This window comes from Mustelus asterias, chromosome 21 (assembly GCF_964213995.1).
Source record: "Mustelus asterias chromosome 21, sMusAst1.hap1.1, whole genome shotgun sequence".
Taxonomy (NCBI): Eukaryota; Metazoa; Chordata; class Chondrichthyes; order Carcharhiniformes; family Triakidae; genus Mustelus; species Mustelus asterias.
The window spans coordinates 54,695,308-54,718,712 of record NC_135821.1 but is presented as its reverse complement, the minus strand read 5'-3'; the positions used below and the strand labels follow the sequence as shown (position 1 = coordinate 54,718,712).

Below are 23,405 nucleotides of genomic sequence, written 5' to 3'. Positions count from 1 at the left end.
GGCCAAACTTATGGGTCTCATTGAAGTCATAATATTGACCTGCCCCCCAACTCCACCCCCCCTCCCCCTTCTCGCCACATTACTGCTGAATACCTCTGGCTGTGGCCTTCTGTGGCTGGTTCTCCCCAGCCCACCCCAACGCCAAGCCTGGTCATTGGTTTGCCTATCAATTGGGCTGGCTACTGGGCGAGAAAGGGATGCTGGGTGGTAAATGATAATGAGGACTTGCTGCTTAGTTTTGTAGGAGCTCTGCGATCCCCTGTTTCCTGTCGCCTTCCCGCCTCTCTGAGAATATCAGGAGCACGGAGTCCATTCCTTCCAAATTTTTTGAATCGATCTAATCTTCTGTTCACTCACTCTGACTGTACTTACAGTGTCAACCAGAGCTGTACTTTGCAAAATGCTTTTATCTCGGGAGGAATATCCCCAGTGGCACAAATGGAAAAGCTGGGTTTCAAACACCAGAACCCTCATGGCCACTCCGAGTGAGAATCCCACAGTAAAAAAATAAAAAACAAAAAATGTATCTCCTAGAAACCCCAAATGAAAGCAAAATATAATGCAAAACACAAAGCAGGTCAGTCAATATCTGTAATGAGAAAAAGCAGGGTATGTAACATCGTGGGATGTATTCTTCATCAGACTGAAGATTAAACAATAAAGAGTAAGTTTAGTAAAGTTAAGAAGTTGGAGAGGAAATAATGGTGAAAGATAAGAGGAAAAGGACCAATTATAGCAAGGTAATTAATGAATTAAATAGCCTGAAAGCTGTCAAGTAGAAAATAAGTGATTTAAAAGATAATACAGACATATGGAAAGAGCAAAAGAATGTGGAAATAATGGGGGAAAGGGTTGAAAAGGCAAAGGAGAGTCACATGCAGAACAAACATTTGCGAAATAAATAAACAACAGAAGAGGAAAAATGTAAAAGATGTGTTTGCGGCAGGAATTGAATTCTAACCGAAGAGGAGAATCCCAGGAGACAAGAGGATGAAGAATGATCATACGCTGAGGTCCCAGGTTACAGCTAGCTCCGAATCCTGAAAACTGTCAGCCCACCCTCCTCCCAGAAATTGCCAGGCCCTTCCGACATCGCAAGCAACAACTGTTATGAAGAGAATATGGAGTGCAGCTGGGTCTGAAGCTCCCAGCATCACGTTCTCCCCGTGTCTGCGTGGGTTTCCTCCTGGCGCTCCGGTTTCCTCCCACACTCCCAAGATGTGCGAGTTAGGTTGATTGACCATGTCAGGGGGATTAGCAGGGTAAATACAGGGAGGGGTTACAGGGATAGGACCTGGGTGGGATTGTTGTCGGTGCAGGCTCGATGGGCCGAATGGGTCAGGATTCTATGAAAATCTCAGTTAAGACAAGATAGATAAGAGGCAGGATTTTTCCTGCGAGCTAGTGAACCTCACGGTTAGGCTGAAATGGGGATTAGGAGATTGAACGTGGGGGGGAAGAGTCACTCAACGTGATTTTTCTCAGAGGGACTAATTAGCGGTTGCTAACCAATTAAGGGTGGTGGGCGGGCTCTTGAAACTGGAGGGCCAATCAGAGGTTTTATAGCTTGAAGGCAGCCATTGGATGCCGTGGCAGTTAATTGAGGGAAAGGATGCTTCAGAATGGAGATGCCAGTTGTATTATCACTTTCTAGGTTGACATACAGGAAACTGAAGGGCAGACAGAAAGTTTGAGCACAAAGCTTCAATGGCAACTTGTTGTTGCTTCAGCTAACACTGCGCAAGAGAATTGAATCACGTGACACTTCATAACTTCCCCTGATGGCATATATATTAGCATGAGCACATATTTAAATGATTATCTTTAATATATTAGCAAATCCTCTTTCATGACACTGTATTGTCATTCCAACTATATTAAATTTAAAATAAAAAATGACATTTGCAGCAAGGCCATACTATGGTCTGAGGACAGGGGTGAGGTTGGAGGTGGGGGGAAGGGAGGGTTGTGGAGCCCTCTCCAGGGCAACCTATGGCTCCTGCAGCAGCCTGGCAGTGCAGGGAGGGTCTCTAGGCCTGGAGTCAGGAGGCCACCTCCAGGCGGCTACGCCAGCCTCTGCCACCCATGTGCACCTAGAGGCCAACTGGAAAATCCCATCTGGTCTCCTCCAGTTGGCTTCAGGTTGCCATTAATTGGTTGAATTGGTGAGGGCTGAGAGCCCTGCCACCATCACCTGCCACAACCTCCACCACCAACCCCCACCCCCTGATGTTTTTCATTTCAGGAAAACGGCCCGGTTTGGGGGGGGCAGAATGGAAACTGGCACACGGGACGGTCCTGCCCTCCTCCGCTCCTGCCCCTGACCCAGTCGAGGATTGTTGCTTTTGAGTCTTACTTTGGAGTTTCAGCAGGAAACATTTGGATGTCAGGTTGGAAATGGAAAAGCGAATGTTAAGGTGAAGAGGCACGGTCAGTTCAGGGTAACAGAGATATTCAGCAAAACAGCCATGTAAGCTCCATTTGGGTTTCCCAGTTTGGAGGTGGCTGGAAGGTAAGATTGAGAAGATGGAGTGTTTGAGACACTGGGTAATGATGTGACAGAAGGAAATGGGCATCTACTGTGTCTGCAGGGGAGGGCACCAGTAGAAGGGTAGCTGGAAGTGGGGATGGTGAAAGATTTTGCAAGAGTATTGTTCAGGGAACCAGACCCTTTGAAAGACAGAGAGAGCTGAGGAAAACATGCTTAATCTGTGGGATCATTTTATATACAGTGAAAATGGTTGAAGGGGAGCTGCGAATTGAACAGAAAGTGAAAACAAGAAGGACTCTACTGATGTTGTGAGAGGAAGGGGAGAGATAAGAACAAACAACGGGGAAAGGGCGGGATGCAGGGTCCGTTTGAAGGAAACGGGAGAGATTTAAGTTTATTTATTAGTGTCACAAGTAGGCTTACATTAACACTGCAATGAAGTTACTGTGAAGACCCCCCCCCCCCCCAGTCACCACACTCTGGCACCTGTTCAGGTACACTGAGGGACAGTTTAGCATGGTCAATGCACCTAACCGGCACGTCTTTCGGACTGTGGGAGGAAACCGGAGCATCTGGAGGAAACCAATGCAGACACGGGGAGAACGTGCAGACTCCACACACACAGTGACCCGAGCCGGGAATCGAACCCGGGTCCCTGGTGCTGTGAGGCAGCAGCGCTAACCACTGCGCCAAGTTTCAGAAGCTCTGTGGGAAATGGGGTTGTCAGAGAAAACTGAGGAGCTCTGAAGTTTAATGATGCATTAACTCCCTCTGTGTAGACCATCTCTCCCTGTCTCTTGCTCCACCTTTTTCTCTCTGTTTTGTAATCTCACTAAAATGTCTGTTCACCTCTTTGCCATTAGTCCGATGAAGGGTATACATTTCTCTCTACTGATGGCTGACTAACTTGCTGTGTATTTTTACCATTTTCTGAATTAGAACTTAGAATTAGAATTAGAATTTAGTTTTTAAAAAAGTGATCTTTCTCCTGATATTTCACAGAGAATTAAATCTTATCCTCCTTCGAGTTCTTCAAGTTGAATATTTCCTGTTCAGGACAGAGCATATATTTTGTACATTCTTGACTTTGCTCCCGCGATTGTTGTGCTGGAGATAGAGTCTTGTGCTATTATGATTTTCATCCACTTTATTCTGTAGGGTTTTGTCATGCCATCCCAAACAGTGGCTGGAATTCCCCGATCTCGCCCGTGGCTGGGATTACCTGATCCTGCTGCGGTGAATGGAGATTTGACTGAGTGTTGACAGTAGTAGTGGGGCATACAAGACCGGAGAATTCCGGACAGTGTTTTACTTACTGTCCGTGGTGGAATCTGGGAACTTGCTTTTTCTTTTTGATTGTTTGCGCTCTTCATCTCTCATTTTCCTCTCAGCACCCTGGAACAAAGGACAGAAGAAGAATATGGAATCACTCTCCAGATTGTGAGCTTCAAGTTAAGTTGTTAACAGGAAGCAACTTGCTTCCTTGTGTAAAATTCAAATGGTTAATTGCAACAGGACTGTATAAGCAGTAGTGAGTCGGTTAGGATTATATTCATTGGAGTTTAGGAGAGTGCGAGGGATCTCATAGAAACTTATAAAATTCTAACGGGATTAGGCAGGGTAGATTCAGAAAGAATGTTCCTGATGGTGGGAGAGTCCTGGACAAGTTTGAGGATAAGGGGTAAACCTTTTAGCACCGAAGTGAGGAGAAACGTCTTCACCCAGAGGGTGGTGAATGTGTGGAATTCACTATCACCGAATGTAGTTGAGGTCAAAACATTGGGCGGGATTTTACAACCTTGTTTGAGCAAGACCAGAAATTCCCGCCCAAGGTCAATGAACATTTCTGTTGTCCGCCCCTCACCCGCTCTGATTCTGTGGCCAGCGGGGCGGTAGAATTCTGGCGATTGTGTGATTTCAAGAAGGAATTAGATCTGTGGAATTCACTACCACACAAAGTAGTTGAGGTCAAAACATTGTGTGGTTTCAAGAAGGAACTAGATATAGCTCTTGAGGCTAAAGGGATCAAGGGGTATGGGGGGAAGATGGAATCAGGACATTGACTTTGATGATCAGCCATGATCATAATGAATTGCAGAGCAGGCTCGAAGGGCCGAATGGCCTACTCCTGCTTCTATTTTCCTTGTTTCTGTGTTTCTATAAGGCACTAACAACCAAATGCTACATCATCATTCTCAAAGAATCCACACATTGTATTTCCTGTTGGCAGATCCAATTGTAGAATCATAGAATGATACAACACTGGAGGCCATTCAGTCCACCATGCCTGTGCCAGCTCTTTGGTTAAGATATCCAATTAATCTAATTTCTCTGTTCTTTCCCCATAACCCTTTAACTTTGCTCCTTTAAAGTATTTATCTAACTTGCTTTTGAATGTTACTGGTGAATCTGTCCCTATGGTTCCAGAATTTGTGAGTCACCTTAACTCTGTATCCTTTGTGTAATGATTGTAACAACTCACTCTGTAAAGAAATGTTTCCTCCTGTCACCTCCAGTTCTTTTGCTTGTCACTTGTGTGTTTTGGTTACAGACCCATCTGCTCGTGGAAATCATTTCTTTTTATTTACTCAATCAAATCCATTCAGGATTTGGAACACCTCCAACAAATTTCTTCTTATCTTTCTCTATTCTAAGAACACCCTCAGCCTCTACACGTAACTGATGTCCCTCTTCCCTGTCACCAGTCCAGCAAATCTCTTCTGCATCATTAAAGTCTCATGGTTCCAGAATTGAACACAATAGGCAGATTTTCCATTCCCATCAGTGGGATCAACTGCCAGAAGAGTTAGATGGACTCAAAATATTAATGCTATTTTCTCCCTGCCAGACCTGTCGAGCTCTTCCAGCATTTTCTGTTTTTTTTTTCAGATTCCAGCATCCGAGGTATTTTACTTTAATTTATAGGGTGGCACAGTGGCACAGTGGTTAGCACTGCTGCCTCGTAGCTCCAGGGACCCGTGTTCAATTCCGGCCTTGGCTCACTGTCAGTGTGGAGTTTGCACGTTCTCCCCGTGTCCGCGTGGGTTTCCTCCGAGTGCTCCGGTTTCCTCCCACAGTCCAAAGAAGCGTGGGTTAGGTTAATGGGCCATGCTAAATTGCCCCTCAGTGTCAGGGGGACTAGCAAGGTAAATATGTGGGTTATGGGTGGGATTGTTGTCAGTGCAGTCTCAATGGGCCGAATGGCCTTTCTGCACTGAAGGGATTCTATGGGGCAAATTTTCTGTTCCGCCCGCCACGGGAATTGGAGCGAAGTGAGGGACAGATCATGGAAAGGTCCGTTTTAAGAGCGAGTGTGGCCGGAAAATTCCACCCTATGATTCTATGGTATGTCCTCTTGATGTCTTTTATTATTAGCCTCACTTTACTACATTTGCAAGTTTCATATCATCTGCAGATGTTGATATTATAATGTATAATATCAATTCCAGGCCATTGATATATCTGAAAAAAGCAGTGGTCCCCATATTCAGCCCTGGGGAGCACCATTGCGTACATCTTTTTGTAGCAATCCAATTGATCTCTTTACCTCCTTTAGGCATTGCTAACCTATCACTTTAATCTGATTAAAGCACTTGAAAAAAATAGACTAGTGCTCCTTACAGTTCTATCTAACTGAATCTATCTACTGTCTATGCAAAGTATCTGGTCAGGAGACAAACTATCAGATTGTTATTCATTTCCAAACCCATGCATTTACACGGCTTTTGAAAATATAAGGGTGGTGTTTAGGTCCACATACCATATCACCGGATAAACAAAACAGACTGTTTCTACACTTTGGGTGTACCTTAAACTCCAAGGAGTTCTTTCTCACCCATTCTCTCTTTCACTGTCACATTCCATTTCAGCTCCATCTGTTATTTTGTGATGGTTGATGCCTCAGGTATATATTACATATCTTTCACTAATCCTAGCTCGGGTTTTAAAAGAGATCCTATCTCTTTTCATTTTTTACCATTATTCACAATGGAAAAGAAAAACACACTTACGCCAAAAGACCTCTGTAGTACACAAGAGGTTTATTATAACAATGGCTCTTCAGCCAGTGCAAGTTTTATAGAATACTCCGCAGCCATTGCAGTCAACAAGATGGCATTTTCCAACCAGGGCTGAATTGCTAACTAAGTGCCGTTAAGAACTAGAAGCCTTCCAATTGCATTCACCCGACATCCAATCAATGTAAAAATACAGTCAAACATCTACTAATGCACTCCTAACTTTGCGGAATCACTCTTTCATAACTTTCCCACTAGTAACAGTAACACTATGTACCTGTCTAATCTATGACAAAATGGGTTTGATCACCTGTTGAGAAAGCAGGTGTCTCACTCACTATTATAAACATAAACATCAGGGGAAAGAGACAATAGTCTGAGATCACGTACCAACAGATTCAAGAACAGCTTCGTCCCTGCTGTCATCAGACTTTTCATAGAATCTCTACAGTGCAGAGGGAAGTCATTTGGCCCATCGAGCCTGCACCGACAACAATCCCACTCAGGCCCTATCCCCGTAACTCCATGTACTTATCCTACTAATCCCCCTGACACTAAGGGGCGATTTAGCATGTCCAATCAACCTAACCCGCACATCTTTGGACTGTGGGAGGCAAATGGAGCATCTGGAGGAAACCCACGCAGATACAGGGAGAACGTGCAAACTCCACACAGACAGTCACCCAAGGCCCGGAATTGAACCTGGGTCTCTGGCACTGTGAGGCAGCAATGCTAACCACTGTGCCATCGTGAATGGTCTAATCATATATTAAGCTGATCTTTCTCTTCACCCTATCTGTAACTGCAAAACTACATTCTGCACCCTTTCCTTTCCTTCTCCCCTATGTATTCTATGAACGGTATGCTGTATAGTGTGCAAGAAACAATTATTTTTACTGTATCCTAATACATGTGACAATAATAAATCAAATCAATTCAAGTTTTAAATGACTAGGTTAGAGGTCTCATGCGTTGCCTCGAAAAGGTTTACCTTCCAGAGATGGGGGGGGGAATTTTCCCACCCCACCTGCCACGGGAATCGTAGCAGGAGAGGGGCGGACAATGGAAAGGTCCGTTGACCTCGGGTGGGATTTTCCGATTTTAGGGTGAGCATGGCCGGAAAATCCCGCCCAGGGTCTGCAAAGCATAGAACCTAGAAACAGACTTTGATAGCCACGTTTTTATTTAGAACTTGCCCACTCAGGGCATGAACTGATGAGAAGCCGACAGATCTTTTCCAGCATTTTCTGCTTATCGTTTCATCAGTTTCAATGGAGTAATCAAGATCCAAAGAACTGACTTAACTCAATCACTCAGGCTATATGCGCACAAGTCAGGGGGCATTCCTCAACTGCACTCACCCAAAGTGTTCGAAAAAAACTATTTTGCAGGTTTTGGCATTTCAGTTGTGCAATGTATATTCCTATCACTGAGATTGTTTTCATTGCAGCAATGGCAGAACATTTCCTTTTTTATCGGAGGTTCATCTTATGCACAAAGAGAAAAAAAATCTTTATCCACTGACATCAATAGGGGTTTCAGACAGGGAGGAGAGCAGGATATATTTTCTCCCATTATGTTAACTCTTTGCAATAAAAAGATAAAATTTATGGCTCTTGTCCATAATAAGCCACAACGTTGAATATACCTAATTACAAATATGATCTGCAGTTTATCAATGCACGAAAATGAATGACGCAATACACCAATCCTTTACCAAATCCAGTTTGGCATTAGCAACTAACTAGAATGTTCACAATATTAGAATGTAGCCATTGGAAACTTAATGGATTGTTTTCTGTGACCAAAATATTTAAATAAATTTTCATACAAATTATACTATTGTCACCTTCATACTAATGCTCTTGATATTCTGTCAAATAATTTTTTAATCTCCAAACTCAGAAGAGCAGCTTTTATGGAACATTTACATTTTCTAAACTATCCTTCGTGTCACTGAGCAAGGCTAACAATTTTGTACCAATCAGGACTGAAGGGAGGGCATATTTGTGCTGTGGTTTGATACTTACTGGGAATTAAACTATGATCAGCCACAATCACCATTTTCTTTTTGTTGATATCTGAAACTTTTTTTCCCACAATGTATCCACTTTTTATTTTTCTTATCTATATTTCTTGACCTTTGCTAATTATGGGACATAGGACTTAGAAGCAGGAGTAAGCCATTGGCCCTTCAAGCCTGCTCCACCATTCATTACGGTCATAGCTGATCTGGTTGTGGTCTTAATTTCATGTTGCTCTCTGCCCCCCCATAAACCTTGCCTCCCTTGCCTAACTAAAGTCTATCCAACTCAGCCTTGAATACATTTAAAGACCCTACCTTCCGGGGAAGAGAATTCTAATGCCCATCTGAGAGAAAATAAATTCTCCTCATCTCTGCCTTAGAGAGGAGCCCACTTCTTCTTAAACTATGTTCCTCAGTTCTAGTTTCACCCCCACAAGAGGAAACATCCTTCCTGTATCCACCCCATCCAGTCCCCTCAAGGTATTTTTGTTTCAATAAGATCATGTTATAAGATCATGCTACAAGACATCAACATCCAAACAAGCGCAGATCAAACTGTACCTTGTCCACAAATATTTTGATCTGACAGACGGCCCGGTGAATAGGCTTGTCTGATTTGGCTTCACAGTCGTAGGTGTCTATCTGGAGATTCAGGGGAAGACCTTTGACTCCCTTCTGTGAGGAGAAGTCCGTACTAAGGCAGTTAATACCAATGTAAACCTATTGGAGAGAAAAGAAAATGGAAAAATTATCTTTTTTGCACACTGATCAATGCTCCTTTTATAATTAAAGTATCCATTTGGGTGAGACTGGGAATTTTGGACTGAATTGTTAGAGGATTCAGATTATGATTATCTCTGGGGAGCAGGTGACACATTAAAATTCTCATTTACTGAAAGAAGTATTTCAAATGAACTCTTTTTTATAGGTGGATCCTACGGATAATCACTGGTACTCTGCGCTAAACAGGTTAAAGTGAGTGGGCAACAAGATGGCAGATGGGTTATGATGTGCGGAAGTGTGAGGTTCTTCACTTTGGTCGTGAGATTAGAATTGTGAAATATTTTTAAAATGGTATGAAACTTCTAAATCTAAACGGCGGCACGGTGGCACAGTGGTTAGACACTGCTGCCTCACAGCGCCAGGGACCCAGGTTCAATTCTGGTCTTTGGTCACTGTCTTTGTGGAGTCTGCACTTTTGCACCGTGTCTGCGGGGGTTTCCTCCAGGTGCTCTGGTTTCCTCCCACAGCCCAAAGATATGTGGGTTAGGTTGATTGGCCATGCTAAATTGCCCTTTAGTGTCAGGGGGACTAGCAGGGTAAATACGTGGGGTTATATGGATAGGGCCTAGGTTGGATTATTGTTGGATTGTTGTCGATGGGCCGAATGGTCTCCTTCTGCACTGTAAGGATTCTATGATTCTATGAAATGTTGAGAGAGACTTGGATGTAATTGTACAAGGGGGTACAGAAAGTTAGTGTGCAGTTACAGCAAGCAATTAGGAAAGGCAATTAGTATGTGTTGGCCTTTATTGCAAGGCGTTTGGAGTACAAAGTAAGGAAGTGTTGCTACAACTGCACAGGGCCTTTGTAAGACCACAGCTGGACTACTGTTTTATTCGCCATATCTATGGAAGGATATACTTGCATTGGAGGTGATTAAGCACAGGTTCACTGGATTCTCTCCTGGAATTAGTGCACTGTTCTATCATTAGATGCTGAGTAAATCAGGCCTATGTTCTTTGGATTTTGAAGAATGAGTGGTTTTCTCAATGAAACCTACAAGAGACTTGAAGAGACTTAACAAGGTAGACACTGAGAGAATGTTCCCTCATTGCTGGGAAATGTAAAACATAGGAGGACCATCTAAGGATGTGGGGGAGGTGAGTGCGCAATCATTTAAGACTGAAATGAAGAGAGATTTCTTCACTCAAAAGGTTTTCAATCTTTGGAATTCTCTACCCTACAGGTTGTGGACGTTCCATTGGCAAGTATATTTAAGGCTTGGGTAGGTAGATTCTTGGGGTTTAAGACAATCAAGGGATATGGGCAGTGGGTGGGAAAGTGAAGTTGAGGCATAAGATTGGCTATGAATATATGGAATCTTGGAACAGGCTCAAGGGGCCTAATTCTTATGATCTTAACTTTAGAGTGAGATAGTATTATTTGATGGACTTGAAGCTCTATCATACTTTTACTAATGAAATGACCTGCCAACACGAATATAATTTCAAGAGTTGTCCTGATGTCTGCAGAGTGTGATTTTTACAAAAAGAAACACAGGAATTATTTGCTCATGACTGATGCACAAATCGATAGCTGTGAAAATGTTGCAGAACCTTCCAACTATGTCCAAACAAATCCAAGTGAAGCTCTTCAGAGTATTTATTGCACAAAGCATACACATCTGTTGCTTTACTGTCAGGATAATGAAGTCCGAGCTGTAATAAAACCAATCATGTGTAACCTTATTGAAATTAATATCAACTACGTGCTATATTCCTTTCATGATGATCATGTGGCAAACGACCAGATTCTGCTGATCATTCACCCGATTCAGCTTGTTTACGACATTACTATCCAACTGGGCCTCACAATAGCTGGGGGTGACAGAGAGCCAGCGGCTTGAGGCATCCAAAATCAATCGACTGGAGGAACTCTGTTTCAGAGCTATTTGGAAATTTCAGTTACCTGGGGATCAGCATCCATGAGGTCCCCATGCAAATATTTCAATTAGACTTTCAAATAAAGGAGACCTTTTGTTTCTGGCATTGGTTTGGTGGATATTTGTTTGCTGGCAAATTCATACGTTCATCTGTTTTGGCAGGAGTATGTTTCAAATGCCTTGTATGGTCTGAATTTTACCATGGACGTTGGAATCCTAACATCACGGGTGTTCTGAGCCTGCACTTGCCAGCAGTGAGAACAGCTCGGCAATATTATCGGAGGCAACTTCCTAATTGGCCACCTCTGGAATCGTCATTAGTAAGCAAAGTGGGTAGGAGGTAGACACTGTCAGCCCAATCGCAGGCCTCAGTTATGGAGAGGCAATGGCCTAGTGGTATTATCACTAGACTATTCATCCAGAAAATCAACTAATATTCTGGGGACCTGGGTTCGAATCCTGCCACGGCAGCTGGTGAAATTTGAATTCCATAAAAAATATCTGGAATTAAGAATCTACTGACAACCATTGTCGATTGTCGGAAAACCCATCTGGTTCACTAATATCATAGAATCCCGACAGTGCAGAAGGAAGCCATTCAGCCCATCGAGTTTATATTGACTCTCCGACAGAGGATTCCACCCAGGCCCTTTTCCCATAACTTCATATATTTACCCCACTAATCCCCCTAACCTGCACATCTTGGGACACTAAAGGGCAATTTAACTTGGCCAATCCACCTAACCTGCACATCCTTGGACTGTGGGAGGAAACCGAAGCACCCGGAGGAAACCCACGCAGACACGGGGAGAACTTGCAGACTCCACACAGACAATGACCTGAGGCCGGAATTGAACCCAGGTCCCTGGTACTGAGAGGAAGCAATGCTAACCACTGTGCCACCGTGCTGCCTCTGTAAGCACCTGAGGCCACTCGCCCATGTCACACATCATTCCCCATAGCAGGAGATGCTGTTAACTGGCATCCCTGCCAGCATTAACCAACTAGTGGAGATAGAGATAAATGACTCCTGAACACTTGTTTATGTTCCACCCAGCTCCTCCTCAGTTTTATATATATTATATATATATTCAATTCATGACAGACCTTACAGATACAGTAACTGAGTGACATCTTATCATAAAGAAAGATTTGAATTTATTTCATGACACTTGTGATATAAGAAACACTGCAGTCAATTTCCACACAGTAATGTGAAAAAGACCCGATCATTTGTTTTTGTGATGTTGATTGAGGAATAACTTTTGGCCAGGACAAAGGGAAGAACATCGCTGTCTTCATTGATATAGTGCCATGAATCTTTTACACCCACTTGAGGGGGCAGACCAGGCCTCAGTTTAATGCCTCATCTGAAATAGGACACGTCTGACAGTGTAGCACTCCCTTGGTACTGTACCATCAGCCATTAACTATCAAATGGCGACAAGACACCACGTGTACCCCTCATCAAAAGCAACCTTTCCGGATGTATCACAGCTTGGTATTGCTCCTGCTCTGACCAAGACCACAAGAAACTACAAAGGGTTGTGAATGTAGCCCAGTCCATCACGCAAACCAGCCTCCCATCCAATAACTGCATCCACACTTCCCGCTGCCTCGGAAAAGCAGCCAGCATAATCAAGAATCCCAGACATACTCTTTTCTATCTTCTTCCGTCGGGAAAAAGATACAAAAATCTGAGGTCATGTACCAACCAACTCAAGAACTGTTTCTTCCCTGCTGCCATCAGACTTTTGAATGGACTTACCATAAATTAAGCTGATCTTTCTCTGCACCCTAGCTATGACTGTCACACTATATTCTGCACCCACTCCTTTCCTTCTCCCTTTGGTACTCTATGAATGGCATGCTTTGTCTATACATCACGCAAGAAACAATACTTTTCACTATATCCCAACACATGACAATAATAATCAAATCAAACCAGGGGCCTCCCCCAACTGGTGTGGGCTGGGGTAGGGGAACTGATGCGACCCATAATTTAGCACTGAGTAACGAAATGGCGAAAAAAGTGTCTTTTAAAGAAAATGAAAAGCTATCAGAACTCTACCATTATTTAATATTATACAATACTATGTAAAGTCACTGCGTAAATCAATCCACATTAAATAATTGCGCATAAATCCTGAAACAAGCTGCCATCTAAAATTTCTATTGCAAAACAAAAGGAAAATAACAGCATTGCCATAATAAATGACAAATCTGCCCTGCAGCTCAATTCTAATTAGTATCTGACATATTCTTCGGACCTCAGAATTATGCTGTGTGATTTGACTGCACAAATGCAAAGTGGTCATGTGCTTAAGACCACAGAGCATCATTTCAAACCTGCATCACATATTTCGAAAATTGTTTTGTAAAAAATCCGTAGTTAAAGAAAACTAATTGAACTGTAAATAGTTTTTTTTGAGGTGGGGGGGTGGCGGGGGTTGGACTACAATTTAATCTCGTTCCAGTCATGTGGCTTTTCTCTCCATCTTACTCAAGTTTCCTTCAGCCGACCAAACTGGGGCAGCTGCACACCGATTACAATCAGACCCTCAAGGAGTTTCGTTTCAAGCGCATTTATAGACCGTGCTGTCAAAGGAGTTTTAAATCATCTGTCACAGCTGGATCAGACATTTTTTTTAAGAAACTTTATTTCCTTGTTCTGCTTGACAAGAAAGGAACATGAACGTAACAAGTGAGCACTAAAGGTTGCTTGTTTCGCAGGAAGCCACCTCATTGTTGCCATGTAGCAGTTAAGGAAATAATTCCAAATTACTATAGAACCTCAAAGAACAGGTGCTAGGGAGACAGAGGGACAACAGAGGGGGATACAACACTTTCTTTCTCCTTGCCTGCCCTGGTCTGTAATTAGCTTGAATGTAGTGTGTGATTCCACACCCTACAGCCTTTAGGGAGGAAGATTTGGAACATTTCAGGTAATTTTCAAGGTGTACATTATTGAGTACATGCCCTCAGGAATATTACATACCCAATAGAATGATGCCCACATCCCACCTCTTAGAGTAACTTTACTAACAGGTTATCATTCTATTGTATGATTATACGCAGATTTTTCTGCAGATGTAACTTTAACTCAACAATATTGCGTTCAAATATATCCTACAAATTATTGTACAAGAATCATTTAGACAGTGATCTTCAGTAAGGCGATGCTATTAAGCCATCGACAATCAAATGCAATCAGACCAATTTAAGAATTTCATAAATTCTTAAACTTCACGGCTTTTGGAGTTGTGATAGGAATTGTGTATATTGCAGCAGCCCTTAACTCAGTGAAAATAATTGCCAATTTTGCAAAGATGGTTCATGGCAGCTGTCACAGGACAGAAGGCAGGTCCTGCCACATTTTACTTGTAATCTTTCACCCTGCCAAAACTGGATTGCATACTTTCCTTGAAGCTGGAATTGCAGCCAAATAACAATAAACAGATGCTCAAGACATTCAGACTGAGGTCCTCCTCTGCTGTCAGGTGTGGCCAGTACAGAGGTCAACCCTGGTCTCTTTGAATTGCTATTCCTCTGACATCTCCTACAAATGAAGCAAGTTATTGGACTGCTTCAGAAGGAATGCATTGCGACTGCTTTCTGGACCTTCATGATAATGTTTCTGTGATAATCAAATACTCCTTTTCTGTTCTTAAGGAGGGACCCTTAGTGCCAGGTGCAGATCACTTGTTCTTATAAAATCATAGCATAGAATCCCTACCGTGCAGAAGCAGGCCATTCGGCCCATCGATCCTGCACAAATAACAATCCCACCCAGGCCCTATCCATGTAACCCCACATATTTACCCTACTAATCCCTCTGATACAAAAGGTCTCAACATAAAAGTAAAGTAACATGGGCGGCACAGTAGCACAGTGGTTAGCACTGCTGCTTCACAGCTCCAGGGATCTGGGTTCGATTCCCGGCTTGGGTCACTGTCTGTGTGGAGTTTGCACATTCTCCTCGTGTCTGCGTGGGTTTCCTCCAGGTGCTCCGGTTTCCTCCCGCAGTCCAAAGATGTGCAGGTTAGGTTGATTGGCCGTGCTAAAATTGCCCCTTAGTGTCCTGAGATGCGTAGGTTAGAGGGATTAGTGGGTAAATATGTAGGGATATGGGGGCAGGGCCTGGGTGGGATTGTGGTCGGTGCAGACTCGATGGGCCAAATGGCCTCTTTCTGCACTGTAGGGTTTTTATGATTCTTCTATGATAACTCGCACATCTTTGGACTGAGAGAGGGAACCGAAGCTCCCGGAGGAAACCCACGCAGACATGGGGAGAACATGCAGACTCCGCACAGACAGGCACTCAAGGCCGGAATTGAATGCAGGCCGCTGGAGCTGTGAGGCAGCAGTTCTAACCACTGTGCCACCATGACCCCCAATATATACTCCCTCTGGAACTCATTTTGTTCATGTGATGCTTTGGAAATGCACTAAGGAATTTAAACAGGATTCAGAAGCGGCCATTCAATCACTTGAAAATGTTCTGCTATTCGGTTGGATCACAGCTGATCTGTATCTTAACTTCTTCCACCTGCTGGTTCTAGAATCCTTAAAACCCTTGCCTAACAAGAATCTATACATCTCAGTGTTGAAACTTTTGATAACAAAGCCTCAAGAGCCTTTTGGGGGAAGAGAGGAAGAGTTCCAAATCACCACTCCCCTTTGCATGAAGAAGTATCATTCCGACATCACCCCTGAAGGGCCCATCCCTAATGCGAAGGCTGTGTCTCCTTGTTCAGCTCCTTCATCCTGCACAGACCAGACCAAATACTATTTCTTCATCTATCCTGTCAATTCCTTTCGTTATCTTAAACAGCTGAAATAAACCACCTCTTCATCTCTTATATTCAAGGCAATACAAGCCTAGGCTATGCAACCTGACCTTATAATTTAACCCTTTTAGCCCCACTGTTGTTTAAATGGCAACAATGGGGAGGCAGTGGTATAGTGGTATTGTCACTGGGTTAGTGGCCCAGACTAATGCTCTGGGGACCTGGGTACAAATCCCACTATGGCAGATGGTGAAGTTTAAATTCAGTAAAAAAATAAACTGGGTATTAAAAGTCTAATGGTAACCATGAAACGATTGTGGGAAAAACCCATCTGGTTCACTAATGCCCTTTAGAGAAGGAAATCTGCCATCCTTACCTGGTCTGGCCTACATGTGACTCCAGACCCACAGCAATGCGGTTGACTCTTCAATGCCCTCAGGAATGGATAACCCAATTAGTGACTCCCATGAACAAATACATTTTTTTTAAAAACAGCAGCAAACATAAAGAGGGGTGGAACTGGCCAGGAAAAAAAATGAAGAATACAAAATCATAGAACCATAGGATCGTACCACAAGATCCCATTGTGCCTATGCCAACTCTTTGAAAGAGCTACCCAGTTAGTGCCACACCCCTGTCTCCAGTTCTTTCCTTTTCAATTATAGATCAAATTCCCTATTTAACATTGTTATCAAGCCTTCTTTCACCAACCGTTCAGGTAAAATTCCAATCAACAATCACTCAGCAATGTCATTAATCTCCCTTTAAAAATCTACTTGAGCTGGTCAAGCCCGAGGATGTGTGATGAACGTGTTAAGGAGGCTGTGATAAGTGATGTGTCTGGAGCCTATCCTCAGACTTGTGAAATTCAATGTGGCCTCTAACCCTAAGAGATATTCAAAGTTGCACATTGCCAAAAATGGCGCATCAAATCAGGCTTGTGATGTACCACGCCCCATCTTAAACCACACGTCCACTGACATGGAACATGCCCACCACAAGTAGGACCCCACAAAATTGACCATATGGCATTTACTGGAGACCTGCTTATGTCGGTGGAAATAATATTTACTGCAACATGTGCTTACTACAGCAGCAGTGGATTTTCAGCATTTTCTAAGCAGCTTGCTCCGAACTGTTCCCGAAGTGAAGCCTCCTGAGAACTCCTTGGGTGGGATTTTCTGACCCTTCCTGTAAGTGGGATCTTCCGGTCCTGTCGGCGGCCAATTGCAAGCCACTTGCGCCACCGGAGAACATGCCATGGAGGGTGGGGGAGAGGGGGCTGGAAAATCCCACTACCTCTTAATTAATGCTGAAAAGAGAGTCATGTTGCCCAAGATTTTTGTCTTGGACTCATCAGGACAAACACAAGAGTGCTAAGTTTCAAAGAATCACAACAATGTATACTGCAGGTGGAGAATTTTCTTTTACTTACTGGGGAGCTTGATGAGCCAATACTTTCCTGTTGCTTTGTCCCTAGCAAAATCTTGGCCAATCAGAGTCAACTTGCCAACCAATCAATACCCACTACTCCTGTCGTTCCATGTTCCAACCCCTCTCTGAATAAAAGAGTTTTATTTACTGAGTTTCTTCTTGTATTTATTCGGAAAGTGGGGAGGGAATCCAGCAAGATTTAGAAGCAGTTCTCAAACCAGAAGAGGAAAAGTGGATTCCAAAAACAGCCTATCAGGCTATTTACTGCAACTGTAACGTTTTGGGAATTTTATGACCGTTTATCCACAGAAAAGCTGCAGAAAACAGTTTCATTTATTCATTGTGATTTCAAAGCCAAGTATTTTCATGCAAATTTTCAAAATAACATTGAGAAGAACATGCTCGTGAACTAAGCATTGAAATTATTTTCCCAAGGATAGAAAACAATAAGCAATTTATGACGGTGTTGCAATAATCAATAAATGCCCTCACCTCACCCCGGCCCACATTGCATTCGAAATTCCCTGGTCCTCAGCACTCAAAAGTGCTCAGGAGGGTCAGTGCAGACTCGATAGGCCAAATGGCCTAATTCTGCACTGCAGCGATTCTATGAAAGCATGATTAGGTAAAGGCATCTTCTTTGATTGTGAACATAAGGAGATAAGGAGGTCAGGGATACACACCCAGGGTGGGATTTTACGCTGGTGAGATTTTACAATCCCAACAAAGCCAATGAACATGCGAACAGTTTGCTACATTTTACACGCCAACCTCCGCCATGGTTCCACCCCAAAAGTTAGGATTTCAAGCAGATGGCTACTGAGGAGGCATGCAGCAGACTCAAAATTGGAATGTAAAGGAATAATTAGAAGGAGTTTAAGACAAACAAGATGACCAATTGATGTGCGGACGTTTAGTGTAGTCATTATTTTGTACTGTCTTGTGATGGCCAATCTTAGCATTTGCTCTGTAAATCCACAAGCTGTCTATGAAATAAAGCAGCATAATAACTTACATTAGGCCTGATCTCAGCAAGTGTTATTTTCTTCAAGACATGCACGTGTGATGGACATGGGCTGGAATCTCCAATCTCACCCATGGCTGGGATTCTGTGGTCCCACTGCAGTGAATGGAGATTGGGCTGAGCGCCAAATTCTCCATTCTCACTGGCAGCGATGGCAGGGCAAGTGAGATCGAAGAATTCTGGCTATAGCATCTGCTTCAGCTCACAAGAGGTTGCTATTGTTACACCTTTGGCTTATGCAATCATAAATTTAGTTATTGGGTGGTGGGGACACATACTTAATATAAGATGATCAATCCACTAAAGGGAAGAGACAAGAATTATTGTACCTGAACAAAGATCTACAGTAAAGTAACTTTTATAAGATATGTTAACTTCACTTTTTTAAAAAATCACCTATTTTAATATATCTTAAAATTAAGCACATCTCTTCATGCTTAAACTAGCTAGTGATCAGTTTTATTCCATTTGGTCACTAATGTTACTCCTGAGAGTTTTTGAATGTAAAAATCAAAAATTGATTGGAGGGCAAATGACCCTTTTTCTCCAGAAGGGAAATGGGATAATAAAACCGCTGGCTACCACCTCCAGATTCCCACAATAGAATGGATGTTGTCCTCCGTGTTTACCTCCGGGGAAAATATTATGAGGCTACAGACATGAGCTCCAGATTGTCTTGCAGTCAAAACTGGCAAAGCGATTGAACTGCCGAGATAATTGGCAAGATTGTCAGAAAGAAGATAGCTGTTACAACCCATAATTGCGATTGGATCTCCTCTGCAATTTTGCACTTGGGCCAGTTGAATAGAGCACATTTCAAATAAAGCTAGTTTAAATTTCAATATCGACCTTATGGGTTATAATGTTTCACAAAATCTAAACCTCGTAGCAAACACGATTCTCCTCTTGTGGGGAAGTGGTGGTGTAGTGGTAATGTCACTGAGACTAGTAAACCGAAGGCCCAGGGAACAGGTGCCAGAGTGTGCGATTAGGGGATTTTCAAGCAACTTCATTGCAGTGTTAATGTAAGCCTACTTGTGACACTAACAAATAAAATTTAAATTTTAACAAATCCCACTGAAGTCACGGGGGTCGGGGGGGGGGAATTAAAATTCAATTAATAAATCTGGAATTTTAAAAATTTAGTTTCAGTAATGATGACCATGGCAACTATCGATTGTTGTAAAAACCCATCTGCTTCACTAATGCCCTTTAGGGAAAGAAATCTGTCATCCTTACCTGATTTGGTCTACATGTGACTCTAGATCCACAGCGAGCCTCTATCAAACCCCTACAAAGTCTAAAAGGGATTAAACCAGACAGGCCACCCAGCCTGGGAAATGACAATGACAAACTCAACCCTGCTAAGTTCTCCTTAACTAATATCTGGGGGCTTGTGCCAAAATTGGGAGAGCTGTCTCACAGGCTAGTCAAACAACAACTTGACATAGTCACACTCATTGAATTGTACCTTACAATGTCCGAGACACCACCATCATCATCCCTGGGTCTGTCCTGTCTCACCGACAGGACAGACCCACCAGAAATGGCAACGGTGGTATACAGTTAGGAGGGAGTTGCCCTGGGAGTCATTGACTCCAGACCCCATTAGAGGAGGTGATGGCCGAGTGGTATTATCGCTAGGCTGTTAACCCAGAAACTCAGCTAATGTTCTGGGCATTCAAGTACTGCCGCGGCAGCTGGTGGAATTTGAATTCAATAAAAAATATCTGGAATTAAGAATCTACTGTTGACCATGAAACCATTGTCGATTGTTGGAAAAACCCATCTAGTTCACTAATGTCCTTTAGTGAACTTACCTGGGCAATTTTAGGGAAGGAAATCTGCTGTCCTTACCTGGTCTGGATTTATATGATTCCAGAGCCACATCAACACTCTGGCTCTCAACTGCCCTTGGGCAACTAGGGATGGGCAATAAATACTGGCCAGCCAGCGACGTCGATGTCCCATGAATGAACTTTAAAAATGCCTCATTGTATCAGTTCAAAAATGGGCAAGGAAAAGGCCCATAATCATTTGAGAGCAAAAAAAATCTCATCTCTGTCTTAAATGAGTGACTCCTTATTTTTAAACAGTGACCAGTTCCAATACCTCCTAGTTCTAGTTTAGTTCTTGTCTCTGCTACAGATTTCTGAAATATTATAGCTAAAAAGGATTGATTAATAAATGATGTGATTGACTTAGCTTTTGCTTTCTTTTCTATTAGAGACTTTGTTCACCTGAGGTGCTAATTTGTTGTTGTTTTATGAATACAAAACCTGAAGGAAACAGGAGCAGATTGAAATAGAATTTCCATATCATAGTTGAATATGAGGACAGGAAATGAAGTGTGAAGGACAGGAAGTACATCCATCAGCACTGCTTTTATAATAATAATGGATTACATAAATCTAGTGAGAGACAGACTGGCACATATAGATTGGTAGACTTAAGATTCAGGTGGGTGTCTTGTAGAAATCAACTATTTATTATCAAATAATTTCATCATTTCTCTTTGATCAATTGGTTCCAGGTACAACGCCTCAAAACCAGCAACCTCGCGACTGGGACTCTGTTGGATTTCAGAACCTGCTGGATTGCGGATTGGGTGGTCCAGACCATTGGCAGTTCGGACCAAGCTGGGCCAGGTGGGGTCAAGGGTACTACTGAATGTGGAAATAGGCCAGCGCGCAAGTAGCAAAGGGGGTAACTTAGTCAGGCATCATACCACATCAGTGTAGTGTTTAGCCAAATTGTCCAGGTAAGTTAATGTTTTATTATTTTACTCTATTAAAATTAATTCTAAAACTGCCTAGTTTTCAGACAACTTTGCGTTTTTGGACAGCGGGATTTGAGACACTGTACTGTATTATCTCGGTTAATTAGTAAATATCATTGTCGGTGACTGGGTTTCCCCAGTGATATCCCATACATCTCCCAGTTTTACCTTTGCTTCCGTGCTGGTATCCCAGACGAAGGACAGAGCATTAAATGCCACTTCTTTCACACAGCTGATTGTGTTGCTGCTTTCCTTGTAATCTGCTATAAAAGCAAATGGATAAAATGAAGCCGTGTATCATGTAAAGAAATATGAACTAAATAAGCCTCTGAGAGCGATGTCAGCATTCTGCTCCCAGTGATGTTGTTCTGGTGGAAGATGGTGCTTTTAGTGCTATTGTGAGACCACCAGAACCTTGATCCAGTAATCTGATGGACAACAGTTTGCTGGTGGGATTTCACCACCAAGCGTGAGCTCACTATTGTCTGGCTGCTGAATTCCAGCAGTGCTGGGGCGGATCTGCCAGTGAGGTACCTGAGGACATCACAAGCAGGTAAAGGGGCAGAGCTGCCCTGATGATCAGAACATGGGATGTCCAGTAGGCCTTGGGATCTACTGCCACTTGCCCATGGCAGCCCCAATAACTGGCAGCAACATGTGGAGTTTGCACGTTCTCCCCGTGTCTGCGTGGGTTTCCTCTGGGTACTCTGGTTTCCTCCCACACTCCAAATATGTGCAAGTTAGGTTGATCGGCACATGGTAAAATTGCCCCTTAGTGTCCCAAGTGTAGGTTAGGAGGATTAGCGGAGTAAATACGTGGGGTTAAGAGGATAGGGTCTGGGTTAAGATGCTCTGTTGGAGAGCCGGTGCAGACTCGATGGGCCAGATAGCCTGCTTTTGCACTGTAGGGATTCTATGATTCTATGAACAGGAATGACAATCCACTGGAGTCCTGGAACTACCATCCTGTTATCAGTTACGTGCGGCAGATGGGGGAGGAGCAGCCTCTGGCAGTATCTGCGGAGCAGGAAGGGCAATGCATATCAGGCAATAATACCTCACAGCCCAAAGTTTCCAACCATCCCCACCTCCATTCCATTTGATTGTGTTAGTGAATCCAACACCAGCCATCCATTAAGATACATTTTTAAATGTGGTTCCTACTTTAATAATAAAAGTATGCTGGGTGCCTCAAAAGTGAGACTAATTTTGAATTGCTCTAACAAAACGCTTCCACCGATGAAATAAATAAAAGCAACATACTGCAGATGCTGGAAATCTGAAATAGAAACAGAAAATGCTGGAAAAACTCAGCAGATCTGGCTGCATCTGTGGAGAGAGAAGCAGAGTTAAGGTTTCAGGCCGGTATGACTCTCCACAGATATGATGGGCTGAACGGACCTTTTCTCTGCTGTGACCTTCAACAGTTCTACATTAAATCCTTCTTTCCTTTCCTTGTCCTAACCCTTCAGGAAAGTCCTCTGGTACGGACATTGATCAGGGCAGAAACATCACCTTTCCCTCTAGACAAACCCACAAGCGACTGAGGTCTGTGATTTCTTAGTCTGAACCATTTATGTGGGGAATTCAGCAGACACACTGTTTAACCATTGACCCCTCACACCCTCCACCTTGCCTGGCGGCCTCAAGAATGAAAAAGTCTAGGTCCTCAGTGAAAAATGACTTTTCACACCCCCCGACCCTACAGCCAGCGGTTGCAGGTTAGCAGAACAAGTGAACCACATTACACAACACAGCCATTAATCCACAATCACATCCTATTACATTGTATGTGCACAGAAACAGACCATTCAGCCCATCAGGTCGTGCTTGTACTATTCTGGTTTCTGCTCGGGTTTATGCTTCACCTGAGCTTTGTCCTTGTTGATCTAACCTTTCAGTGGCCGCATCCTCACAAACTTGCCTGCTAAGCTGAATTTCTACAGCACAATTTGGCTGACTGTTGATGTGAGGCTAAAGTCATCCTGGGAATTTTTTTGCTGATTATTTGAATCAATTGACTTTGCAAGATTGAGCAGTGTGTCACCTTGCAGCACTTTCGCTTAACAGCACTGGCATCTATAACGCTCCTGGCATGTACTTTGCTGAGATCGTATTCAGTTCCTTGTGCGATACATTCTCCAATCACCAGTTAGACTTTAAATTTTCCTTTAAATCTA

The 23,405-nt window shown here is 43.1% G+C and overlaps 1 protein-coding gene across 3 annotated transcripts in view; it reads right to left on the bottom strand.

Annotated features, from left to right (window-relative positions):
* The window catches only part of LOC144509285 (grainyhead-like protein 3 homolog), a 102,729-nt gene that overhangs the window by 22,966 nt on the left and 56,358 nt on the right, over positions 1-23,405 (bottom strand). For 2 of the 3 annotated variants that reach the window (XM_078237909.1, XM_078237911.1), the window contains exons 8-10: positions 21,394-21,488; positions 9,095-9,253; positions 3,808-3,886 (exon numbers count right to left, since the gene is read on the bottom strand). In XM_078237909.1, coding sequence (XP_078094035.1) covers positions 3,808-3,886; positions 9,095-9,253; positions 21,394-21,488 — 333 coding nt within the window. The remainder of the gene's footprint in view (positions 1-3,807; positions 3,887-9,094; positions 9,254-21,393; positions 21,489-23,405) is intronic. The other variant, XM_078237910.1, reaches the window with a different exon arrangement.